We start from the raw sequence: 24963 nt of genomic DNA, 5'->3' as shown, positions 1-24963 counted from the left end.
GGCACTTCTCAGTTAAGCGGGGATCTTGTAGAAGAAACAGGCAGACAGGATCACCAAAGACTCTTGTTCTGAACTAGCAAGCGGCTGAAGTCACTGCTGGTCCTAGTTATATTGTGTGCCAGGCTGCTGAGGCTTGGGGAAGGGGTAGGGTGGCAGGCCCATTCCAAACAAGCTCAACTCTCTTCTCTATGCAAACAAAAAAGGCAAACCTTGGTGCCACAACTTTGTCCTTAGCAGAGGTCCCAGCTCACCCTACCCCTCGTTCCCTAGTATGTGTGTGAGTGGCTGACTCAACTAAGGGCAGGGCTTATCCTGGGGTGATGCTCATTTGAGGAAATGGCAGCAAATGGGGGTGGGGAAAGGTGTTCGGTCAGATTTACCTAACATAATACGTGTAACATAACAGGTGCTCATTGAACCTTAGTTGCTACTGAGGCTGACGAGAAAGAGGTAGGGAGATGTTAAGATCTAAAGGATTGAGTGAGTCCATAATCCTGGGCTTCAGAACAAGACATTCAGAACAAGGGCTGGTTTTATTTTCCGACAGAATCTTTTTTAATATAAAACAAAGATAAAACACATGTCGACCCTGCAATCTGCCAGCATGCCTTGTCTCTACAAGATGCATGCTAGACCAGAAGACTAAGTAGCAAAGAGTCTTTAGGAGCATTTGGTTGGGAGAAATAGAAAAAGCAGATCTTAAGGAAGGCTGGGCAAGCCCGAAAGCTGAGCTACATCCCTGACCACTACAGCAGTCCTTGTCTTTTCAGATCCTCGTACGTCTTCTTATTCACAACATTCCCACTGGAGTCTTCATATTCTTCCTAAAAGGGAAGGGGCACACTGTTAGCTATGCCTCCTGGGAGGAAGTCTGGAACTCTGGCTTGATTCCATGGCATTCGTCTAAGACAACCTTTCTCAACTGGGGTTCTGCAAGAGCATGAAGCCCTATTGCCCTAAGGCATCTGCTGTGTGTAGTCAACTCACTTCTCTGCTAGGCATCTAGAATGGTAGCTTATGACCCATGCTTGGGATATCTGAGAAAACAGTTCAGTCAAATCACGCTCTGTGTTTAAGATGAGGAACCCTGGTTGAGAAAGGCTGACCTAAGACAACAGTTTTCAAACGGTTCCCAAGAATCCTAGGTTTCTGCCCAAGAGGCCACTGTAGGGTTGAAAGGGAGGCCAAGAGGGCTGAGCTTCCCCTTTTCCAGAGCAATTCTGCTTTATTTTGTTTTATATATTAGAGTTCCACAATACAGGTTGAAAAGGACCTTGCTGCTAAAAAAGAAATACTGACAACCACTGACCCAAAGGACTGGGAGTTGCTACTATAAACTTCACATACATGTCATTCCTCATCCCTGAAATCTGCTATTTGGGATGACTATCTCAAGACCAACAAGGATGCCTCCCCATTCCACGAGAGGATCATCTCTCCTTAGATGCTCTTCTCAAAGGAGATCTAACATACAATACGGACTCTCAACTTCCTAGCTTATGAGTCCTCACGGCAGGACGAGACACTGGGTACTCCTGTTTACCACTTAAAAATTTCAATGGAAGAATACAACCTGTCTTAAGACACAGATTCAACCTCTAACACATTTAATATCATAAATAAGTTAGGCTTACATCAAGAGCCAGTCAAGAGCCACTTTATAGATATTGTCACATTATACTCGCTGCTATAGTCACGCATCACTTAACGACGGGGATACATTCTGAGAAATATGTCATTAGGCAACTCTGCCGTTATGTGAACATCACAGAGTGTACCCAAAGAAACCTAGATGGTATAGCCTACTACACACCTAGCCCGTGTGTACTAATCTTATGGGACCACCGTCACACATGTGGTCCACTGTTGACTGAAATGTCACTATGTGGTGCATGACTGTACAGTGAACCAGGAACCATCTTTCATGTCCCTTCTACACGGTGAGGGAGCTCTGTCACTGGCACTATTCCCGACGCTACGCCAGCACCCACCTCAGTGTCAGGTTGCCATCGTTCTGAAGCCTTCTGCAGTTTCAGCTTAGCCCACACTGCGGGAGGAGAAATGAGCAGGAATCAGGACTGCCCAAGTATCTACTGGGTACACGGTGTTACATCACAGCCCTCATTAGGATCCCCCGGATGACCCTGCCCTTGAGACTTGTGCCTGCCCCAAACTGGAATTTTAGTTCTGGACCACCTGTAGACAAAACCCCTTCCACTGCAAAATTTATCATAATCTTTGCATTGCTATAAAAGTTGGATCAAATATAATCAAAGAACTCTTAGAAGAAAGAACTGACACTCTTCAAAAAAGAAATTAATGTGGTATGACCTATGGGAATTATGGGAGACAGTGACCTTATTACCTTAAAGTTCATTATAGAAGAGAAAGAAAACACTAGACGTTATAAAATATATTTATTTAAAGTCTAGTGCACATATTTCAAAAACTTCAGAGAAAAAAAAAAAGGATGAAATATCACGGCCAAAGAGTCTAAAGGTAAGATGGCTCAACAAACACTGGAGACATTAAAACAAGAATCCTGACAGTGCAGTAACAAATTATCCCAATGAAGATGAATAGGGGAAGACATTTACAGATACCACATCTTCAGAGGGAGTGATCAGACACGTACACAAGACAGGACAGATATAGAATCAGGGAAAGCATGATTTAAATCTCTAAGAATGGTGTCAGGAAGGTACACTCTCAGAACAAAGTGTGACATGGCGCAGACAAGACAGGTCTGCTGAGAGAGAGATGACAAAATATTAATAGACGGTGAGAAGGCAGAACCACTTGATTCCTATATGTGTCCATGTTTCCTATCAAGCAGAACAATCTCCAAACTTGACAAGACTAGAAGAAGTACCCTATAAAGAAAGTTGAAACCTAAGATGGGGAGGAAATAGTGAATGAGACAATATATCAAAAAGTGCTTAGCTCTGTGCCTGGCGTAAAGATGCTCAACTAATCATCTTTTCCTCCTTGCTGATTGTTTGAAATTAGCTGAAGCCTTCAGGCCCAGATAATATGCACATCACGAAGGAATGGAGAATTTATCCTGTACTACTATATGCCAGGGCAGGGCCTTGTCATATTCTTTGTCCGAGCCATTCAGGAACCCAACCCACAGTGGTACTAAAATACTGGAAATCTGAAATGCTGTCATGATTTTCTTAAAGACAAAAACGGATGTAGGAGATTGTGGAGCAGTAAGGGAGGAGTCACTGTTCAGAGGGATCTGAACACAGTTAGAAAAGCATGGGATCACCTCTGGGTGCCAGTGTGAGTTCACTAAGAATACGTGAAGCAAACTAACTGAATTTTCTGTTTTTCATGGGATAGATGACCCGAGAAAAAGCCAGAGACACAGGACATCAGAATTTTAGCAAAGCAACTGTTTTCATAGGCAATGTCCCTAGAGTTTATTAAAACATTTAAATCTCTTATGCTATTATTATAAACCAGATGGTGATATCTGAACTTCACCAGTTAGGCAGATTTATACCTACTATTAGTCAATTGTGACCAACCATCTAAATGGAGATCTCTGGTGGCAATTCCACAGGGCTCTTTCTTAGCTGTCTTTTGTTCAACTTTTTTTAAAAAAAATCTTAAGTCTGGAACAATGGAATAATTAACATAATAAATTGAAAAGTGAGAGCCTTCATTAAAAAAAAAAAATTCTACTGTAACTTAAATGACAGGACTGAATCCCTCCCTCCTGGCTAAAAACTCCTGAAGAAAAACTTCAACAGAATGACTCAAACCAAGACCAGTGAACCCAGCGCACCGGCTGTGCCAACGGTCACTTCCCTACCCCCTCCCTTATTAGGGAACATGTCTTCCCCATGAGTTCTGGAGGGAGCAGTGTGATCTAACAAGTAAGTACATTTGCCACCAGCTACTGGAGAGACAGCTGACTGGACCGCAGGTGGGGCCTGACCCAGCCGCGCCTACCTACTGTCTGTCCCAGGGATTAGAAACTGGGACATGGAGAGACTGAATGAGCTGGATGGCGGCAGGCTCTGAAAACCGAACAGGGCTTACAGAGCAAGGGCTACAGCTGCCTTGGTGGTGAGCTAAGGTTAAGAGAGAAGACGCAAGGAAGTGGAGAAGGCACATGTATAGAAAGAAGAAAGGCTGGGTACGCATGTTCTTGCAAAGAGGATGGAGAGCATGGAGCTAGTTTTAATAGACTCTCTTCCTTATAAATAAAAATCCCCCAGGGTGTCTACTTTGGATGCTGTAAAAAAAAAAAAAAGAAGCACAATATAGGTTTAATAAAAAGGAATTATACCAACAGGAAATGAAGAAAAACTGCAGAAACTGTACAGAACAGTATAATTAACTTCAATTCAACAATTAATCGATGTTTACTGTAATCACGGAGATACATCAGACAAAGCTGTCAGCATCCTATAGGAGTCACTATGAATATCTACCTGTTCCTGAAAGTCTGAACGGAAGCCAGAGTTAATCTAAGATACTTAAAAGGAGGAATAATGCCTGGAAAAAACAAGGGGCGGGGGATGTGATGATAAATTTGTAGTAAACCTACAAATGGTCTATTGAGGGTGGAGAAAAAAAATGAAAAAAGAAAGTGATATTGAGATGGAAGTAAAACTATAAATGTTATGTAGAGAACCTAAAAATATCAAGGGAAGTCGTGATGGATGGAAATGATACAATAAATCAAGTACAATAATAAAAACAGGCATATGAAAGAAACTGATTAAACTAGACATCTGAGTAAGGAGATAAATTCTGAAAATAATAAGGATAATAGAATCATGAACCTGCCAACAATATTCTAGAAAAAAATAAAAATTATCTAAAAGTCTCTGTATGGCTACTCGTATTATGAGAGTAGGAAACAAGTATCAAGTTTACAGTGTTTCAGACCATCAATATTTATCTCCTGTAAATAATTCAACCAAATAATATATATTAATAATAATAGAACTTAGAAGAAATAAACTATTAGTTGAAATGTTAAAGTTAGAAATATTACAAAAATACCCAAATAAAAGGAAGAGATTCAAGTCTACTATATAATCCATGTAACTGAGAATCTAACAAAAAACAAGATAACCTTTCTAGCAAAGAAGTTAAATACAAATAGATCTGTTAATACACTGAGTGTAAAAGGCTTAATACCCATATACAATGATGAGTATTGACGACTGGGGTAAAAGCCCACAATTGCTGCCCTTTTTTTTTTTTTTCGGGTGAGGAAGATTGGCCCGGAGCTAACCTCTCTTGCTAATCTTTCTCGTTTTGCTTGAGGAAGACTGCTGTTGAGCTAAGATCTATGCCAATCTTCCTCTCTTTTGTATGTGGGATGCTGCCACAGCATGGCTTGCTGAGCAGTGTGTAGGTCTGCATCCAGGATTTGAACCTGCAAACCCTGGGCTGCTAAAGCAGAGCATACAAACTTAACTGCTACACCACTCGGCCAGCCCTCCAAAATTCTGATAATTGAGGAAATAGTCAAGTCTATCACAATAGAACAAATAAGTTATATAAGGAATTTCAAAAGGAAAATGGGAGTGATCAATAAGGTTACACGAAAATATTGACTTTATGTGGTTTAAACAACACGAAATACAGACAAAACTGACAGAAATGCAAGAGACAAAATTTAATTATAACTGGAAATGTCAACATGTCCCTATTAGAATTCAAAATGAATAGATCTAAGTATGAAATTAAGGACCTGAACACTCTAAGATTGAACAGCCTCCAGGTGGAGACAAGCCCTTCTTTTCAGGTGTGCAGAAACCTTTAACAAATCGCTGACTATACACTTGGACACAAAGACAGAAATGTTCTAAAGGAAGAAATTCTGCATCCTGTTGCATGGGCCAAGAAAAATAGGAATAAATAAAATGGAGTTAAAAGACGTTCAATCAATTAGAATTAAAAGTACTCTTTTAAATAATTTCTGAATTATTTTTAAAAATTCAGAGATAACAGCTTTAATAAATAAAGCTTTAAATATAACATGTCAGCAATGGATCTTCCCAACGGTTCCTAACAGAATCACATCTAGTTCTAAATGCCTGTATTAGAAAGGATAAAGAGAAGAAAGTTCTTGACTAAAAGACTTAAGGAATAAAGAAACAAGATCACAGAAAATATTAATAGGAAAAAGGAAATAATAAAACAGAACAGAAATAAAGCACTTAGTTTCCTATTTTGTCATAATACATCAGGGAATTATATGGGTTATCAACTAAAGAATCTTCTCAGAGTGGTCCCTTTACATGAAGAAGTAATCTCTACTGAAATATAAACAGTTTCAAATGACAAAAGAGAATGTAGCATGTAATCCCATGCATTTTATGTCATAAATATGGTTTTGATCCCTAAATTTGACAAGTGTCTCAAAGGAAAACAAGCAGCACATCTTTATGAACATATATACACAACTTCTAAACAAAATCCTAACAGGATAAATAATTGCATTAAAAGAATATCTGCCACCCAGCGCAAAATAATCCAGGAACACTGTTTTAGCCAATGCCTAATAAAAGAAAAACTGCTAAGAACGTTGTCATCTTTCTTTTTTGGAACGTGAGAATGAAATCACTAGCCAATCTTAAAATGAGTGTAGATGCACAAGCATCGTTCCTTTTAGAAGCAGCATCCAGGCGAGGATGATCCATCACCTGCTTCTATTTAACGTAAGACTTGGGGGCAACACCTAGGATAACTGTCCACGAAGAAAAGCAAGCACATGGAACAAAATTAATAAAAATACTACCTTTGTTTTTGCAGTTGGCATGATTCTAAGCCTAAAAATGATGTAAATAGATCAATCTCAAGGTAGTAATAAATCAACTCAGACAAATTGCAGGACATAAGAAAATACACAAAAAAATACACAAAAAACGAACTGTGATCTATTTAGTAGTGGTATACAGCTAGAAAATACATCTAAAAACGAGACTGCATTCAAAATGCAGCAGTATGATTCTATGAAATTTTGTTACTATTTTAATTTCCTCCAAACAAAGTAAAGGGCAAAAATGAAAGGTAAAGAAGCTAGTTGGATAATCTGATTATGACACAGAATTCTGATTGCAAAAATTGTATGATCCTGACTTATAAATGAATAAAAAAAGACAAGAAAGCAAGAAGGAGTCGCCAAAGCTGATGGCACACAAAACCCTCACTGAAAGAGTCCCAGAAGCCCCGGGCTAAGTCAGGGTCAGGGAGCTCTTTAGAGTTGGGAGCCAAAGGAGTCAGCTGATCCAGCAGCTGAGTGGTGTGACGGGCACACCTGAGATGGAGTGCCTGAAATTTCAAATGAAGCAGTAAAATTCCTTTCCTCTCAGTCTAACCGGTTCAAAGTGAAAACATGACAGAGAAGAGATAAACCAGAAAGGAAATAGAAAGCCTTCAAGGAAGATGCTCAAGGCAGAAAAAGCGACCGGCGCCAGGCACAGAGGAAGCCTGACTGAGGCCCCTGGTGCTGTCAGCACACTCCCGGCAGGCACCCACTGCGCTCTCTCCCCAAGAGATATTCTGCAGCCGTGTTTCTGTGTATCCGCCCTGGCACCTCAGAAATACGCTGACTGAGACCATTTCTATTTTTCCTTCATATGTGCAGTTCTCAACACACTAAAATCAATTTGGGAAAATACACATACACCCACTCACTCAAAATCTTGCACACAGGGGAGTTCACAGACCCCGCTGAAAAGCCCTGTTTGACTCAGCACAGGGCTCTTCTCAAGAGGGAAACAATCAGTACTGCTGACTCACGCCCCTAAATAATACAGTGACCGTATGACTGTACTAGTTTTTACATCTCCACAAACGCTGCTCTAGGCCTGGATGCAGCAGGGTGCTGGGACAGGGAGCTGTAGGGGTGGTCACTTGGTCTGGCCAAGGGAATAAAGCAAGGTTACTTACAGGAAACAGCATCTTCAATCTGTGTCACATTAGCAAAGTGGGCCGTGTTTGGGATGCCCAAACACCTCATGCCATGAGCGTGACGCCATTCCTGGGAGGAGAGAAGCAGGAGGACAATGTGAGCAACTGAACACAGAGCACTAACTCCACTCTGCTCATCAACCCTAATCTGACCCTTTGCAAAAGACTCCACGGAAAGGCAGCAATCCTTTGTGGTTTCTGTTTGTAAACAGCTGGCTGTGACCCACAAGAGGCAGTTACTTTAAAGCAGCACTGCGCTGTTCGCCTCGCTGGGCTGGTTTATAAAACCCAGATTCTAATCAGGAGTCCTCCAGACAAAACCTCTGTCAGGACCACAGCAAAGCACCACAGCTCTAACCAACCAGTCACCTCCCACACACCCCCACCCACCCCCAGCTTGAGTGTTACTCATGGCAGGCCACGGTCATCTCTGTAAGTAACGGAGAACACTGTTCATCAGGTATAGGCAAGGATGTGAGAGAGAGATGCTGACACAATGACAGTTCTGGCTCAGGGACGGCAAATGGCGTGAGCTTTATCCTGGATGCCAAGTCTAATTCACTGGAGGTGGTGTTGAGAAAGGTTCAGAGACCGCTCAGGGGCTCAGCAGAAAAGAGCCAGGATCAGATAGTAATATGTATGTCTGAGGGAAGGAGAGAGGAGTTCACATAAATTCTCCATCCTTGGGCTAACAAGTCTTTTCCATTCTGTAAAATTTCTTTCCAAGGGGGCCGGCCCGGGGGCCGAGCGGTTAAGTTTGCACGCTCTGATTCGGTGGCCCAGGGTTTCGCTGGTGCGGATCCTGGGCGCAGACATGGCACTGCTCATCAGGCCACGCTGAAGCAGCGTCCCACATGCCACAACTAGTAGGACCCACGACTGAAATATACAACTATGTACTGGGGGGATTTGGGGAGAAAAAGCAGGACAAAAAAAAAAAGATTGGCAACAGCCATTAGCTCAGGTGCCAATCTTTAAAAAAAAATTTCCTCCCAAGTACCAGGAATTAAAGGCAGAAATAAAACAAGGCTAAATCTGCTTACTGGAGCACCACCCAGATAATGCCTAGACTCGAGGAACAGCTTGCTGAATGTTATCCCCTTAGTTTCTTTTTTCCAAAGAGGTAAAGGCCATTTATGAGGTGGGCAGCCCCTTCTTTGGTCCTGTGTACTAGCAATGGGGTAAGAAATGACCAAGGAGCCAGGGACTGGTCTAAGATGCTGGCAGAAAGACAAAAAGAGAGAAGTACAAGAACAAGCAAGAAGAAAATGGAAACGAGGCTCAAACAGCAGCATGGCGGGATGCCTCCAGACACGGTCTCCGGTGTGCCTCAAGGCTAGTGCCAAAGCCCAATGCCATATGCTTGACTTGAGACCCGCTCCTTCTCTGATTCTCTTAAGCTCTGGACACTACCAGTCCTCTCAAGCTGCTCCCATCCTCTTTTCTAGAAGACTCATGTTTCACACTTCAGTTTCCAGGAGAAACGATTCTGAACTCCTTACAGCAAAGTGCCGCTGGAAGGCCTTGGGACCGCGGTAGGTGTAGTTTCCACAAATCTCACAGTTGTAGTTGATATTCAGGCCATGAAGCTTATACAACCAGTAGGGAATGGGCTAAAAGAAATCAGATAACATTAGACTAGCGTCTGCAGCTGCTTGCAACAGGGAATGGGGAGAAAGACAGCCGCGCTGGGCCTGACCTTGCCATCCCAGCCAAGCGGCAGGTTCTTGGGGTTGTAGATGATCTCGTTCTCTTCATCTTCACTCTCACTCTCACTGATCTGCTCTTCCTCCTCCTCTTCTCGCTCTTCTCCTGTCCTTGCCTGCTTGCGCTGCACATTTTCGTGAGTGAGATGTCGCTGTTCCTAAGTCAGGTCCATAAATGAAAAAGGGAAGTCAGAGAGAAGCAGTGCAGAACAAGAAGAGAAATTTCCCATTTTCCCATAACCCTTGCTGACCCCTCACTTCCAAGGATAAGGCTTGCTTTCTTGTAGAATAAAAGGGAATTCCTGCCTTCATATTAGAGTTCCTTATCAGCCGGCCCTCCCTGATGCTGAAGGAAAAAGTCACAGGTTTTATGTCACTTGCCTAAATTACTCATCTGAGGCCACAGACTATCACAGAACAAGAGAAAACCAAGTCTTCTCTCCTCTGTCTCTAAAACAGAGACAGCCTCAGTCGTCTCTGAAACAGTGCTTTCTCCTCCTTCCCCCAGTCATTGCCCTCACCAAGACGACAACTTTCTCACTCGCCCTGAGTATCTCCTCATTCCAGGCCAGCTTCCATTTTGTTCCTGGATTTATCTGCTTAAAAAAATCAATCTAATGGTACACTCTGCTTAAAAGACTTTTATTGGCTTTTACTATTTAAAGGCCGAAATCCCAAATTCCAACATAACTCTCCCAATTTTTCTCTGACTCAACTCCCTCCCTCACAAGGCACATTCCACACACACTGAATTTCTCATTTCCTTTCATAATATTTTACCTTTGTGCTTGCCATTTCCTTTACTTGGAACATTCTTTCTCCCTCTTTCTACTTATGAAACTCCATCTCAATGTATTATGGCATAGATCACATTATTCCACAGCTATTTGTCTCTTCCAACCACAAAGTAGGTTTTTCAAGGGCAAGAGGCTGTGCCATATTCACCACAACATCCAAAGATTCCAATAAATGGTGAAATAACGGTAAAAATCCTATCAGCAAATAATGAGAGCAACTTCTGGAAACTACTTTGGCTGGAATTCCAAGGAGAATGGTGCCACCTCCTGGAGGGAAAGCCAAATGCTCTCAAAGGAGGGAGAAAGTAACCGGGTACACTGTATGTCTAGGGCACAAATTAGCCTCCAGTTAGCTTAGGCAGACTGGCAACTCAGACTGCTGCCCACACCAGCAGAGCCCAAGCCCACCGTGAAGAATACCAGCATCCCCAGCGTCCAATATGTGGCTAGCCTTTTACTGAAAGCAGTTGTAATGGAAGGAGCCAACAGGTGACTCTTAATTTTATAGCTATTACATCCATACTGCACAAAGCAGACACGATTAGGAAGGCTGGTCTATGGTAGGACTCCCAGGGACAGGGACCATCTTTACGTGAGCGCTGCCCTTTCTTCCACCTTCTCTTCCCTGAAAGAGAACTATTTTCCTCCTACTCCTCCCCCTACTTTCTCCGAGATAAGCATCTGGGTCTGGTTCGGCCTTTTGCCACTCCCAAACCATCCTTCAGCTCCTTCTTGAAAGTATATTCAAGGAGCAGCGCACAGCCAGCTTTGCACTACTAACATTCCAGCCCTAATAAGTTCTCACAACTTTGTGAACATGTGAGCAACGCCTTTCCATAATAAGTCATCCTGAAAAGCCACTGTGAGTAGCCTTTCCCTTACTTGCCCTTTGAGTGTCCACTTCTCAGGTCACCTCCTGGGTATATTCCAGAGCTAGGCAAAGAACCTGCACCATTCTGAATACTATATTGAGAGGGGAGCCTATTCTCTCTGCCTGGCCTCTTAGGGTTGGGCAACCTTGGGAATATCACCTGACAACAGACACCTAAGAACAGAACAGGACCTCACTGAAGGGCCAAGTAGCCTGAAAAGCTGAACTCATTTAACACCTACCCTTCCTCTTTTGATTCTAAAAAAAAATCCTCTAAGATCATATTTCTCCGACTCCCACACCTTGTAGCATTTACAGCCAGAGCAGAGTCAGTTACTCACCCCAAGAATCTCTACATATTCATAGATCTGGGCTTCGAGGAAGGCAATGTCTTTGTTCCTCTCAGTGTCTCTGAGAACAAGAAACAAGGGGTCTTTTATCACTCAAGGGGTCTTTTACCCAATGCCATGTTCCCTATTTCTGGGAACATTTACTCCACGGGGGCACTAAAAATCACAAGCCCATGAGAAATATCACCCTGTGAAAGTACATGCTCTGTTCAGCTCAGGACCTGCTGACAGAAGTACCAAGGTTATTTCTTGTAATGCGTGGAAGCATATCGACATACTTCAATTTCCATCGTTACAATCTACAAGGGAAATGTGGTATAGATGAGCTCCAGAACAGGCAGGCTTGGGCCCAAATCCTGACCCTGCTATTTAATAACTGTGAGATAATGAATACAGCCCATAACTTTTCTGAGTCCTTAACTACAAAAAATCAGGATAACAACCACTTTTCAGGGTTGTTAGGCGCATTAGGAGAAAACATTAAAAGTACCCCATACAAACAAATAGCTCAAGAATACATTCAGCTGGGGCTGGCCCAGTGGTCTAGTGGTTAAGTTTGCATGCTCTGCTTTGGTGGCCCGGGGTTCACCAGTTCGGATCCTGGGTGTGGACTTACACACTGGTCACTGAGCCACGCTGTGGCAGCATCCCACGTAGAACTACAAGGACTTACAACTAGGACATACAACTACGTACTGGGGCTTTGGGGAGGAAAAAACCAGACAGACAAGAGGAAGACTGGCAAAAGATGGTGGTTGGTGCCAATCTTCCTCACATACACATACAAAAAAAGAATGGATTCAACTGTCATTAGCAAAAACGAACCTGGAAAAATATTTTTTCAACCTACTTAGCCTCCCTAACCTGTTGAGGTAACAAAAGGTACCTACAAGAGCAGTTTCAACACTCGAGACTGCGCCCACTCTAAATCACCCAAGTACAGACTGTCCTTGGTTCACAGCAACAATGAGAGCACGCTCTGTCATCAGCAGAGAAAAAGAGCAGACGGATCTCTATGGATCAATAATGGTGACAAAACAGGCTTTAAAATCTGTCATGGTGAAACCCTGCCCGGGAATAAAATTTCAAAACTGTATGCAGAGGTGCCACCCCAACCACTCACCGCTTGGTGCCCTTTGACTTGGGATTTTTGGCAAACAAGGAGGTGTCAAGTGACTCCAGCGACTTTCCTTTGGTGCTAAATAGCCTCTGGGCTCGCTCTTCTAGGGTCCTAAGGAGACAAGAGGGGCGAAGGATTTCAAGATTACCATACAGGCTTGCTTATTTCTACAGTGTAGGATGACAGCAAGAATGGAATCAGAGCCAATCAGAAGATGGTGCAAACACACAGCAAACAGGATGGTTCTGGTAGAAAAACCAGTCTCTTACCCGCCACACTTCAGGCCTAAAGCCAGGAGAGCAGATTTCAATCTGTCCAGACCAAGGGAGGCCAACTCCTATATAAAAAAGAGACAAGTTACAACTTTATATAAATAGGTTCTGAGAATCAACAAGGCTCAGACTTAGGTGTTTGCAGGCTGGCGTGTGAGTGTTCCCTGAAGCTGTGGCAAGACCACACATTCCAGAGCCAACCTCCCAGCAGTAAGCTCAAACTCTCCAAAAATTGTCTCTGTGGTCAAGTTTATACGTAACCATACTGGTAGTGTTTCCATTACTTCCACTATAGCTTAATATAGTTAGAACTACTATTTCACAGCTTTCAAAGTAGTTGGATGTTTTTTTTTTTTCATCTTTCCACATTCTTTGTAAATGCCTGGTCCCAGGAATTGGCGTCTTACCCTAAGTCCATGGCATTAAAAAGAGAAGCTTGAGTGGTCCCTCTGAGGTGTCAAGAGGTGAGACCAGTACAGCGGTTAAAGGAAACATACCTCCCAGGAGGAGAATGCAGAGAGGTCAAGATGGGCTCCAGCATGGGTCAGGGCACTGCTTGTCTCTTTCTGGCAAGAACAACAACATGATGTTTACTAAGATCCAGCCTCAGAATGAAGGCGAGGGAGCCATCTAAATTACCAGCTGCTAGCTGGCCCCTTTCTTATACACATGTATGAATAAGAATCAAATTCTAAGAGTAGAGTGAAAAAACAGATGGTCCATTCTCTCCCTGAGAGTTCAGAAAAACTCAAGTTTATCCCCAGGAGTGAAAGTATATATTAGAGATTTCTAGCACATAATTTTATCAGACCACACAGCAGTAATGACACGGTTGCTGAAAATCCTGGGCCCCGCCAACGGCAAGTAGGCCTTGACAAATCTCACTCCAAAGTACACAGAGAAAACCTAGCATACTTGGCAGAGAAAACCTCATGGCCACAACTGGTCCCGAGAGATCAGCATCTAATGCTCTAAAGAGAGGTTACGATGAAAGTAAAACAGTCAGTTCAACTCCCCGGCATGTCCTCCACCCACACCCCACTGAAGCTCACCGGCCATCCAGGAAAGGTACCATTCTCCCACTTCTTCTCAAACTCATTCTGAATCTTCCCAAAAAGTTCATTCTGATCTTGGAGGGGCTTCACTCTATCTGTGTAATCCTGAAGGTACTCAAGCAGCATCTCCAGGTATCTACAGAGGAACAAGTAACACAGAGAAAGCAAAGAGGATTTCTACTTTTCATACATTGTTATGCCCTATAAAATATAATTCTAGTGACATTAGTTTGGCTTTTTTCCTGCCTTTTCTCCCCAGATCCCCCCAGGACATAGTTGTGTATTTTTTAGTTGTGGGTCCTTCTAGTTGTGGCATGTGGGACGCTGCCTCAGCATGGCCTAATGAGCGGTGCCATGTCCGCGTCCAGGATCCAAACTGGCGAAACCCTGGGCCACTGAAGCAGGGTGCGCAAACTTAACCACTTGGCCACAGGGCCAGCCCCGTGATATTAGTTTTTACAAGTAGGAATACTACTCTTTAAAATGAGCTTAAATTGACTTTTTTCCTAACATGTCATCTTGATTCTGACCTTTTCTATCTTCTTTCATCCTCATGATACAATTCCAAATACTAAAGTTTTAACTCATACATAAAAGATTTCAGGTAAAAAGAAAATTGAGAAAAAGCAGCAGCTGGGAGTGTAGATCACTAACCAGGGGCATAATAATACAAACAAAACTTCTATCCATCAGACCCAGGCGCCTCACTTCAGTCACAATCTGAGAAAGTCGAATTTCTTCCCATTAAACTCCAAAGACACTGAGGTCCCTGGATGGGAGATTTTCTTCTACAAGGGGACAAAATCAAGAATAATAGGGGTGGGGCCGGCCCGGTGGCGCAGCGGTTAAGTTCGCACGTTCTGCTTCTCGGCAGCCCGGGGTTCGCTGGTTGGGATCTCGGGTGCGGACATGGCAGCGCTTAGCATGCCATGCTGTGGTAGGCGTCCCACATATAAAGTAGAGGAAGATGGGCACGGATGTTAGCTCAGGGCCAGGCTTCCTCAGCAAAAAGAGGAGGACTGGCAGTAGTTAGCTCAGGGCTAATCTTCCTCAAAAAAAAAAAGAATCATGGGGGCTTACGACCAAAGATGGGCCCACAGACACACACAGCTTCAGAGCCAGAGTATTACAAAGGTTTTAAAACCCCTGTCCTCCAATAATCCTGGAAGTTATTCATGTATGACTTACAGGCTACAAAATTCAGATTTCTGCCCTCAAACCTTCACATTAAATAATCTTCTACTTAAATCCAGTAGAGGGCTAGAAGCTAGTAATGCCTACCTCTTGTACTCTGCATTCTTCCTTTCTTTAGGAATGTCAAATAACTGGTCAAAGATGGACAGGTATGTGATATAATCCAGCTTCTGCAAAGAGAAAAGAAGTGACAAGAGATTCAGTTAGGTGTTTGCACAAAGTTACAATATAATCCCCAATAAATGAGATCAAAATTAAGTGTCGCCTAATGAAATAATGAGGCCCAGCTTATTCTTTTCTTTTCCATCACTCAATTCCTATACTAACTGTGGTGTTAATTCCACTGGACTGAGTAGAATACTAGACACATAATTAACCGCAAAATAAAGATCAAGTTAATAAATCGTAAACTAAAAGAAACATTTGTCAAACACTTACTACATGCCAGACACTTGGTTAAAGACTCTGACACCCACCACATCCTAAATTAAGGTTCCGGAAGCTGCTATTTTGTTCACTCATTCAGTCATTATTGAGCATCTCTGGACTAAGAAAATGGAGACAGATGAGAACAAGACAGATAACAGGATCTGCCCTTATGGAGCTCAAAGTGTAGTCACTGAACTTTTGGGACATTTGCTCACAACTCTAAGGGGACCTTAATCATATACTTCCTTGCGACCTTTCTGAGACTGTCATGTTAGATCTCATCTCTTGTGATTAAGTTATTTTTTAATGTCTTTTAAAACACACGAGATAGCCCTTTGCTGGCAGAGATTATGGGGTTTTTTTTGGTGAGGAAGATTGTCCCTGAGCTAACATCTGTGCCAATCTTCCTCTATTTTGTATGTGGGATGCTGCTACAGCATGGCTTGATGAGTTGGTGTGTGGGCTCATGCCCAGGATCTGAACCTGTGAACTCCGGGCCATCAAAGCAGATCACACAAACTTAACCACTACACCATCGGGCTGGCCCCAAAGATTATGTTTTTGTATCTTCCATGTACCTAGTACTATGTGTGCCTAACACAGGAGCTCGATACGTATTTGTGAGGGTTTTTTTGGTTTTATTTTCACAAAAGAAAAAAATGCTTATTGTATTAATAAAGATTATTAATAAAATCATATGCTTATTGTACTCACTGTAGAAACCTTTCATTTTGAATAGTTTCATTCCAAGAAAGCAAATCACCTCTCTAATATTTATATAAGTTAGAAAACACAATGAAGACACTCTAACTGCTTCCTGTCTAGTAGCCCCAATGCAGTGTCCTGACTCAGGACTAGCACAGAACCACTCTCCCCTCCCCTGGGTCTTACCTCAGAGGCCTTCAGGTTAATATATTTGAGGTAACAGTCGTGGAGATCGAGGTAACGACCATATCCCTCTTCATCTGTAAACTCCACCAAATCTGAAGCAATCAGAGATATCAGTGATTCAGACACTAAAGGTCACTTTCTTGGACTTGGCTTTTCAAATGACCTGCTAGTTGCTTGTTGCGTGACGCAGCCCTTCACCCCAATGTCCTCCCTGTGCTCACAAAGGGAAAAGACCTCAGTTTTCCAGGTCAGTGAATCTGAGCGAGGCTAGAACAGAATAAACATTTTGTCCAAGGCCAACTGAGGAGACCAATCCAGCCCAGAAACCAGCAAACAGAAACCCAGTGAGAGAACCTGGCTATACATTTCTCTGGAGCCTGTTTTCCAGGGCTCGGAGGGCAAATCGGGAGGGCTAATGCTGGATGGAAATGTTAACCCTACTTACTTTGTGCCTCTTCACTTGGATTCTCCCGAGCCTTGAGCAGCTCCTCAAATTCCACTGACATTGGCACACAGATCTGACGGAAAAGAGAAAAGCTCAGGGGGATTTTTCAACATAAAAGTTGTAGCACCACAGAAATGGGCTCTACGCAAAGCTGGACTTCTGATGCTTGCTTTGGCCTTGATTTTTTATTAGGAGCCTACAGCTGTTTGACAATTACCTTGCTTTTTTTTTGTCCTTTTTTGCATTGTTTGACTAAAAACTGCTAAAGTAAAACATGTGCGCAAAGACTCTACTAACACAAAAATACAAAATGAAAAATCAAAGTCATAAAAATCAAAATCAAAGTAATAAAAATTTTATTAATTCTCTTGTGAAGAGGTAACCACTGTTAACAGACCTTTTTCTTACACCAGCCATTCCCAAACTTGGCTGCACATTAGAATCACCTGGGAGAGTTAAAAAAAAAAATCCTGATGCACCTGATACCAATCAAATCAGAAAGGGGCAGTTAATAGTTTCCAAAGATCCCCAGGTGATTCAAATGTGCAGCAAAATTTGGAAAACACTGCTCTATGTACTTAAATACATGTATTTGTAGAAGAACATACAAGTGGGTACAAAGTTATTATTATTTTTCCTCACATCCGACTTTTTTTCCACTTAGTATATCCTGGGTGTCTTTCCAGTCATTTATTCAATCATTTATTCCTCATCACCTTTCTACCATGGCTGGAATAAGGTTAACACACCAGAATGGTACTCAGGTCTTCTCTCTTGGTTAACAAAAGACTTCATATTCTACCCTCCAACGAGGGGGCATGTAGGTGTGCGCGAGTACCTTCATCTACCCCTACTTAACTTCAAGAAATAGCCTCTCTTTCTGGCATTTTCAGTCTCTTCCTCTATCTGCTCCTTACGTATGTACGTCTTCCTTATCTTCCTTACAATTCTCCTGTGTCTCTTCTTTTTTCTGTCAGTCTTTCAAATGCACGCTCTACACTCCATGTTACTGTTTCCATTACCCACTTTCACCTGGGACCAGATATCCATTCCCACTACTTCAACGAAGCAGCAGGCCTGGCAGATACCAATCAGCAGTGATAGCAGGGACGTCCTTTCTGAAAGTCCCTTTTGCTTAGTCTCAGTAAGACGACATTTCCTGGAGCTGTCATCTGACTTCCATAGTAGAAGGCTTCCCAGGCTCCTTTTCAGTTAAGTCCCTCATTGTGAGCGTGCCTAAGGCACACAGAGAAGCTGACAGTCTCCCTTCACACTGTGTCTCTCCCAGAACACTGTGATTCATAGCTTCAACCACCAAGTCCACGTGACAATTCTCAAATCTAAATCACAAGTCTCTACTTCTTGCCTGAGCCCCAGTCACCTAACTTCCACTGCTCATGGGACACTTCCAGCTAGATAGGACATCACCTGAAAATCTACATATATAAAAATTCATTTCCCACTGCAAATGGGTCACCTCTTCCTTCCTTATTCTATCAAGGAAACAAAGAACTTTCCAGTTACACAGTCATGACAGCTCAGAGTAATCACAGAACCTCCCTCTCTAATTCTCTCCCTGCCCCTAGACAGAATTCCTTTGGTCAGCTGTGCAAGATGCTTAATGAGTTCTAGATAATTGAGACATAATCCCCGCTCCTTATAATATAATACAGTGGTGCAAACATTCCTTGTCATAAAATATAAGATCATAAGGAAAGGAAAGATTAAGTGGTGGGGGGTAGACTAAGAAAGATATTTCATGAAAAAATTGGCCTCTGGGCTGAGTCTTGAAGGTGTGTAATGATCCCTGGAAGTGAGTAAAGCCTCTCTGCATTAGTTGGCTCCTCCAGGTAGCAGATTTTAGGACAGAGTCAGGAGCACAAGCAGTTTATTGGAGGGTAATATCCGTGAGAGGTAAAAAGAAGAGAGCACAAGTGGGCAGAGAGAGTGAGCATGGATCATGATGCAGACGGGACAAAATCCCGACCAATCCAATGGGGAGCTCTGGAGCAAGGACTACTCAGTAGAAGAACTCACATCGGGCAGAAGTAGCCAGGCCACAGTACCCGCACCACGCTCAGTCACTGGCTGGGGGTGGCCCCAGATGAGAATGGCTTTGGCTTAAAGCTGAGGGGATCCCGAAAGCAATGGAGTTGTAGGATGTCAGCTAACTACGCTCCCTGCAGCTAACAGGCAGGTTGTTTTCTGAAGGGACATCTCAGTGGCATGTCTCCATTTTCCTCACACCTGTCCTTTAGTATGCTCTTTGAGCAGGTTTGGAGAAAATACTTTCTGAGGCCATACCTCATTTGGGTGCTTCCGGTGGAATTCCTTTATTTGCTTGAGTCTATTATAGAATTCAGCAAACTCATTGGGTCCCGAAATGGCATTGAGCTCCTCCTTTCGTAGCCTATGATTTCAAGAAAAATCCAAAGAACAGAGAGCACTAAGTTAGTCCTTTAACCATGGCTCCTCAGAAGCACTCACTCCTGGACTGGCTGTGACTGTCACTTACCCATCCTTATCGTCATACAAATCCCTCAAGTTCCCACTGACTTCCATATACCTCTGAAAGGCAAACACAAACCCATGAGAATGATGCAATCTGTACAACCATAGAGCTAAGCAACAGACAAGGGCTCTCTACTCAAAGCCCAGGGGAACCTCGAGAAATGTGGTGTGAAGAGTTCCTGTGCTTTCTAGTACCTTTAATAGACAGCACTGGTTCCTGCTTAGTTTCTAAAATACGTCAATTTGAAGATTACCTAAGTGATGTGATTTGAGGGGTAGCAGTGAGTGCCTACATTTACATGTTACTGATGCTTAACTTTCTCTAGAAGAGTCATAAAAAAGAGGCATAACTTTGCTAAACAGTAGTTCCCATCTAAGACCTTCAAAGGTAAAAGGGTGGTCCAAGATGATTTTCACTACTTCAAAAAGCTTGATTGCAGAGTGCAGAGACTAAATAAAACACCACACAGCTTCCTTTGGATTCAAACTCAGGATAGTACAGGTACATAGGCCCTTCTCCAAAACTTCTGGAACCAGATTTCAGACTTCAGAATTTTTAATTTCATGAAGGTACTATATATTATATAATATCCCTAGTGGAATGTGAAACATATTTATAGTTCTGCAGTGAAACTTACACGTTATTTACTAAGTAGCATAAAGACCACAAAAGCCTCTCATGTTCACTTTTTTGCCACCAAGTAATTACCAAAAGAAATCTCTGTCTTCAGAGTATTTTGGATCTGGGAATTTAGATAAAGGACTAGGGGCTTGTAATACTAATCATCTCCCGCAAATCAGAAACACTGATTAGGTCTTTTATTCTTTTCTAAACAGATCTCAAACATGTACAAGTAGAGAGCATCATAAACGAACCTCCACTTACTGATCACTCAACTTTCATCAGTATCAATACTTTGATTTTGATTAGTTTTCTAAAAGTAACAAATTGAACCATCACCAGGCAAAAGCAGTTTGGAAGGGAGAAACACTTCAAATGAGCGTTCTGGGAGAAAACACTAATATACAGCATTCTCTTTCGGGGAGAAAGGATAGTACTTTCTGTACTTCGATCACTGACTTCTCATAACCATTCTGGGCACATCCATGGGATGCAGGGGCGTCTGTCCGAGTAACGAAGAACGAGTAAGAGTTCCCCGTTCAGAGAATCGAGGAAGGGCAGTTAAGCACCCTTAGGATTGGCAGCGGCGCGGACATCTCCAGGCAGACAACCCGCGACTGGCCAATCCGGTTCCCTCTGGAACCGTGGGGCTCTCGTGGAGACCCCGCACCACGCCTCCCCTCTCTTCCAGCCCATCCCGACGCAGAGAGACGCGGGCAGCGGGGCACTCACATCCTGCATGGCCCGTGTGCGGTGGTCCGAATTGATCTGGTCCCGGAGCTGAAGGGAGGCAAACGGTGACACGGCGCCGTTAGCCGGAGTTCTGGAGTTGGAAAGGCCGCCCGACGGCGGAGCCTGCCCGCTCAGAGCTAGCGGCCGAAGCCGAGAGGCCTCCGGGTGCTGGGTCCTGGGAGGAGGGGACCAGGGCGGGAGCTGGGGGAGGGATCCGGGGGCGGGGCGCGGGGAGGGTCTGCGGGCCCAAGACAGCTCCCTGGGGTGCGAACCGGGGATGGGGCCCAGCTTCGGAGGCCGCCCTTCCCAGGCCCCACTCACCGTGGACTTCTTAGTGAGCATCTCTTTGGCCATAACGTCCATGAGCCGTTCCTTCTCTTCGTGATATCGCCGCTGCTGCTCCAAAATTGTCTCCATCTTCCCTCCGCCGCCGAACCTCAATTCAGACCACCGACACGGCCGGAAACAACTCCTGCCGCCTTGCGCGCCCGCGTCCCCACGCTGCGGGTCTGGCGGCCCCAAAGTTCCGCGGATACCGGAAGTGCTGCGGGGACTCGAGGAAAAGTGAGCACCGAAAGGAGAGCCAGTCTGTGCTATCGAGTTGGCAGCAGCGCCTCCTGCTGGCCGGGGGTGTGGTGGGGCGACGCCGAGCGCTTTGCAGGTGCCTCTAGGGGGCGTACAGAAATCCAGGAACCTGGGGTGAAGTGCCGGCTTCCCGGCTGGGGCTTGCTGGCCGAGCAGCAGGGACACTGGGGACTAAGGAGTAGTAGATTCGCACGGATAGGAGTTGGGAGACGGGACCTTGAGCCCCTAACTTTCATTGTGAACTCTGACAACGTTTTTCCCTTCTCGGAATCTCGGCATCCTTGTCAGTAAGATGGGGCTGATAGCGGGTTTTGTTGTTTTCTTTTTTTTTTTTTTTTTTAAGAAATTCACATGCAGAAACAACCTAATTGTCTATCAGCAGGGGACTGGTTAAATAAAATAAGGAACATTGAAGCAGTGAAATGTCACAGCTGTAAAACAAACAAACAAAAAGAATGAAGCAAGTCTATATTTCCACTTCTAGATGGAGAAATGAAAACACACGTCCGTATATTCAGACGTTCATAGCACCGTTATTCATAATCAACAAAAACAGGACGCAACCCCCAAATCCACTGGATAGATAAGCAAAATATGGTATATCCATACAATGGAATTTACTCGGCAATGGAATATTACTCAGCAGTAAATTAATGCTATGATAGGGATGAGCCATGAAAACATCATGCTAAGTGAAAGAAGCCATACACAAAAGATGATCTTCTCTAGGTCCAGATGAAGGGTGCAGAAAGGAAAATAAACGGAGACAGAAAGTAGATCAGTGGTTGCCCGTGGTTGGAGGTAAGAATGGAAGTAACTGAAAATGTGCATGAGAACTCTTTTTGTGGGTGATAGAAATGTTCTAAAATTGGATTGTGACAATAGTTGCACAACTGTATTCAATTTGCTAAAATTAATTGAATTGTACACCCAAAATGGGTGAATTTTATGGTATGTAACTTATACCTCAATAAAGCTGTTAAAATCTGGATGAACTCATATGGCAAGATGGCCAAAGTGAAAAAAGCTAGATGCACAAGTGTGTATAAAAATAGATGCACTAAGAGATTTCTGTAAAGATAGTCAAGTAACAGTAAACAGTTATTGTTTATGAGGAGATAGCCTGCAAGATGTGCTATGGGAGGGAAATTTTTCTTTGAAAATACACGTATGCACATGCATACTTACAAAAGAACTAGGACGCTATAATATATCAAGGAGTTGTTAGTGATTTATCTTTTGTTCTCTTTTTGGAATTCTCCAAGTTTTCTACAATAAGTATACATTGCTTTTTGTTTTTTAATGTTAAAAATAACATAGGGATGGGGCTGGCCCCGTGGCCGAGTGGTTAAGTTCGCGCGCTCCGCTGCAGGCGGCCCAGTGTTTCGCTGGTTCGAATCCTGGGCGCGGACATGGCACTGCTCATCAGACCACGCTGAGGCGGCGTCCCACATGCCACAACTAGAAGGACCCACAACGAAGAATATACAACTATGTACCGGGGGGCTTTGGGGAGAAAAAGGAAAAAGTAAAAAAAAAATCTTTAAAAAAAAAATAACATAGGGATAATGACTCTTGTCTTGCCTGCTCATGGGGTAATTGTGAGGGTAGTTTATGTATAAAAATTTAAGCAAGACCTCAACCTCAGGGAGAGAACTCCAGACACAATTCCTCACCAGAGGCTTTTCTGGCGCCCCAAGGAAAAAAAGTGAGAAATCTCCATTCAGGATCAGAGAGATGAAGAGTGTGTGTACCTTTTTTTTTTTTGGTTAGGTTTGGGATCTACCCTGTTTCATCAAATACAAGACACCAAATGTTTAACCCCACCACGTTCCACTAAGAAAGAAAAAAAAATTGTCAATTAAACGATGTTGCTTATACAATTCTTATACAATTATATGATTATACAATGCATCTGGGTTTCGGAGGTGTTAACTCTGAAAAACGATTATCTTGAAATCAAGACATGGTTTTGTACCTGTAAATCTCCTCCTCTCAGGTGGGTGGACCACCTAAGCAACACCATTCAGTTGATGCCTTCCTTCCTGGCTCTATCAACCCAGTCACCAAGTCCTGTCTTTTCCACTTCTGCTGCCACATGCCTCATTATCTCTCACCTGGACCACTGCGCTAGTCTAATCAGCCTGCTCATCTTACCTCCAATCCATTATTCATGTTGCAGCCAGAGTGATCGCCTCACCACTGCTTAAACATTTTCACCGGCTGCTTTACCCAGAGGGTGAGGTCTGTTTAACTTGGCATTCAGCTTTTCCTGACCTGGCCTCTGCCTGCCATGTTAGTCTCTTGGCACTTCCTCCAAATGAAATTACTTGCTGCTTCCCCAAAGCACCATATGGTTTTTCAGGCCCCCAGGCCTTTGCACCAGCTGTTTTCTATGCTTGGACGACTACTCCTCAACAAGTATTTATTGAACACGTAATAAGTGCCGGGAGCTGAGGCTGGAGGGCTGAGCGAGGCAGACGCAGTTCTAATCCTCCACGTGGCTGGTGGGAGAAAGAGACAAGAATATAAACATATAATTATTAATTATGAACACACATGGCAGGTATTCGTAAAGGTTTGTTGGAAATGTCAACCAAGGCCTCGGAAAGTTTACAATTCGAATTAGACACGGGGAGGCAGTGTGAAGCGCATTAGAACCCCAGATCTACCAGGGACTACCTATGTGACTTTGGGAAAGTGACAAACAGCGTCTCCACCTCCGTGACATGGAAAAATGCCCGCCCCATCGGATTTCTCGGAGGATTTAATATGAGATACATACAACCACGCGGTTCCACCGGACCCGAGGGCCCCTCCCCCGCAGGGCACGAAGGTCCGCCCAGCCCGCGGCGCGCGCCCAGCCCCGGAGCCCAGCCCCGGAGCCCGCGCGTACCGAGTGTGCGCACAAGCGGGCTCCGACAGTGCCCCCGCGGAGGCCAGACCGCAGGCCGCGGAGGGGGCAGGGGCAGGGGCAGGGGGCGTCGGACGCCGGGTGAGGGGAGCAGCGCTCCGCCCCATCTCCCCACTTTGGGGGACAGCCCCCTCGCTCCTTCCCGCCCCCGCTCTTGAATCACGGGGGGGCGGGGCCATGACCCATTCATGCCGGGAATCGGATCCAGATGTTCCCGCGGCGCGTGCAGCTGCATCCTTGCCTTTTTTGGCAAAAAACGTGCGGCCGCGAGCGGATCCCGGGCCGCCTCCGTTAATCCTCGGGAAGAGGGGGAAGGGGGCCGAGGGTCTGGGCCCAGGCTGGGGATCCGCACCGGGTGCTCTGCGGGATTTGGGAAGGGCTGTTAGAGGAGGGGGGCGATTTGTACCAGATGGGGGAACCCACTGCCGCCCCCGCTCTTGTCCAGAACTTCCCTCAAACCCCTCCCTTCCCCACATGGAAGAAAAAGCTCTTCGCCAGCAGGGGGGAGGCAGGCTAAGCCTG

General features: G+C 44.1%; 1 protein-coding gene across 5 annotated transcripts; it reads right to left on the bottom strand.

Moving 5' to 3' along the window:
• Nucleotides 1-531: 531 nt before the first annotated feature.
• On the bottom strand, nucleotides 532-24615 carry SF3A3 (splicing factor 3a subunit 3). 5 transcript variants are annotated; one of them, XM_070249019.1, is made up of 19 exons: nucleotides 24424-24615; nucleotides 23685-24031; nucleotides 21264-21958; nucleotides 20943-20990; nucleotides 19593-19645; nucleotides 19382-19487; nucleotides 17078-17150; nucleotides 16633-16724; nucleotides 15400-15482; nucleotides 14116-14254; nucleotides 13561-13629; nucleotides 13061-13128; nucleotides 12795-12902; nucleotides 11663-11732; nucleotides 9647-9811; nucleotides 9450-9560; nucleotides 7927-8017; nucleotides 1992-2047; nucleotides 532-824 (listed from the first exon to the last, which is right to left on the bottom strand). In XM_070249019.1, exons 3-19 carry the CDS (start codon nucleotides 21357-21359, stop codon nucleotides 747-749), a joined length of 1506 nt encoding a protein of 501 aa, XP_070105120.1. In that variant the 5' UTR covers nucleotides 21360-21958; nucleotides 23685-24031; nucleotides 24424-24615; the 3' UTR covers nucleotides 532-746. The 5 variants fall into 5 exon arrangements, with proteins under 5 accessions (XP_070105120.1, XP_070105125.1, XP_001503602.4 ...); XM_070249024.1 differs by having other exon boundaries at nucleotides 23506-24031; nucleotides 24424-24554; XM_001503552.7 differs by having other exon boundaries at nucleotides 21264-21609; nucleotides 24424-24553.
• Nucleotides 24616-24963: the final 348 nt, after the last annotated feature.

This window comes from Equus caballus, chromosome 2, assembly GCF_041296265.1.
Source record: "Equus caballus isolate H_3958 breed thoroughbred chromosome 2, TB-T2T, whole genome shotgun sequence".
Taxonomy (NCBI): domain Eukaryota; kingdom Metazoa; phylum Chordata; class Mammalia; order Perissodactyla; family Equidae; genus Equus; species Equus caballus.
Note: the sequence above shows the minus strand (reverse complement) of the source record. Positions and strands in the feature narration are given on the sequence as shown.

Coding starts and splice junctions, on each gene's coding strand:
- SF3A3 (XM_001503552.7), bottom strand. Junction 16,725..17,077: donor TCCAAGTGAAGAGGCACAAA/GTAAGTAGGGTT, acceptor TGATTGCTTCAG/ATTTGGTGGAGTTTACAGAT. Junction 15,483..16,632: donor TTAACCTGAAGGCCTCTGAG/GTAAGACCCAGG, acceptor TTCTCTTTGCAG/AAGCTGGATTATATCACATA.